General features: G+C 52.8%; 1 protein-coding gene across 1 annotated transcript; it reads right to left on the bottom strand.

Moving 5' to 3' along the window:
• Positions 1-459: 459 nt before the first annotated feature.
• On the bottom strand, positions 460-1,383 carry LOC141729759 (olfactory receptor 14C36-like). Its single transcript, XM_074545495.1, has one exon. It carries the CDS (start codon positions 1,381-1,383, stop codon positions 460-462), a length of 924 nt encoding a protein of 307 aa, XP_074401596.1.
• Between the last annotated feature and the right edge of the window lie 288 nt (positions 1,384-1,671).

Raw genomic sequence — 1,671 nt, 5'->3', positions numbered from 1 at the left:
CAGGCCCGGCACTGCCACCCCCAGGGCTGTGCCCGGCCCTGAGAGCACTCAGGCCCTGCAGCAACACCAGAGCCACCAGGGCAGCGGGGCAGGGCCACGGCATCAGCACTGGCAACACCAACAGCTGCTGTGCCAGCCCTGATCTGCCCCCAGCTCTGCACACAGACATTGCTGCTGCAGCTCCAGAGAAGGTAACAAAATGGAAATCTTGGTGAAAACTTTGCTGGGAGATCCTTTATTTCCTTTAAAGCCACCAAGAGCACAGCCCCTCATTGACACAGTCTGTGGCCACAGAGAAGGTGGAGAGAAACAAAATGAGAAATGGCACAAAAAATGACATTATTTTGTGGGCAGTATGAGAAAATTAATATAAAGGAAAAAAAAATCCACAATCAAAACAAAAATAGGATAACTTTTATTACAAGAGATTTCCAGAAACTGGCCAGCAGTTTAATGTTCCTAAAAGCATCCAGTCATCAGTGTCCACACTGCAGCCTTGAGCTCATGGTTCCTCAGGCTGTAGATGAGGGGGTTCAGGGCTGGAGGCACCACCGAGTACAGAACTGACAGGGCCAGATCCAAGGAGGGGGAGGAAATGGAGGGGGGCTTCAGGTAGGAAAAAGAGCCAGTGCTGACAAACAAGGAGACAACAGCCAGGTGAGGAAGGCAGGTGGAAAAGGCTTTGTGCCGTCCCTGCTCAGAGGGGATCCTCAGCACAGCCCTGAAGATCTGCACATAGGAGAAAACAATGAACACAAAACAGCCAGAACCTAAACAGACAGCAACCAATGAAATCCAAATTTTTCTGAAGTTGGATAGTGAGCAGGAGAGTTTGAGGATCTGTGGAACCTCACAGAAGTACTGGCCCAGAGCATTGCCATGGCACAGGGGCAGGGAAAATGTATTGGCCGTGTGCAGAAGAGCATTGAGAAAGGCACTGGCCCAGGCAGCTTCTGCCATGTGGGCACAAGCTCTGCTACCCAGGAGGGTCCCGTAGTGCAGGGGTTTGCAGATGGACACGTAGCGGTCATAGCACATGATGGTCAGGAGGAAAAATTCTGCTGAAATGAAAAATACAAACAGAAATAGCTGAGCAGCACATCCTTTGTAGGAGATGTCCCTGGTGTCCCAGAGGGAATTGTGCATGGCTTTGGGGACAGTGGTGCAGATGGAGCCCAGGTCGCTGAGGGCGAGGTTGAGCAGGAAGAAGAACATGGGCGTGTGCAGGTGGTGGCCGCAGGCTACGGCGCTGATGATGAGGCCGTTGCCCAGGAGGGCAGCCAGGGAGATGCCCAGCAAGAGGCAGAAGTGCAGGAGCTGCAGCTGCCGCGTGTCTGCCAGTGCCAGCAGGAGGAAGTGCCTGATGGAGCTGCTGTTGGACATTTGCTGTGTGTGCACATTTCAACCTGCAGAAGGAGAAAATACAGGGACAACTAGGGGGAGATTTCTCACAAAAAAAATCAAGGCCCTTTCTCATAGACCATTTCCTGCCACTGAACACCTCCCCCTTGTCTACGTTTCGGAGATCTTTCTTCATCTTTGCTGCTGGAGTCCTGATTGCTGCTGGCCAATGTTGTGTGAGGAGCTGGACTTTGGCCTGCAGGACACCTGGGAGTTAGCCCTGACCCCCAGTCAGTGCAGGGGTACAGTGAGAGCAGGGGCCAGTCCTGG

This window comes from Zonotrichia albicollis, chromosome 8 (genome assembly GCF_047830755.1).
Source record: "Zonotrichia albicollis isolate bZonAlb1 chromosome 8, bZonAlb1.hap1, whole genome shotgun sequence".
NCBI classification, from domain to species: Eukaryota; Metazoa; Chordata; class Aves; order Passeriformes; family Passerellidae; genus Zonotrichia; species Zonotrichia albicollis.
Note: the sequence above shows the minus strand (reverse complement) of the source record. Positions and strands in the feature narration are given on the sequence as shown.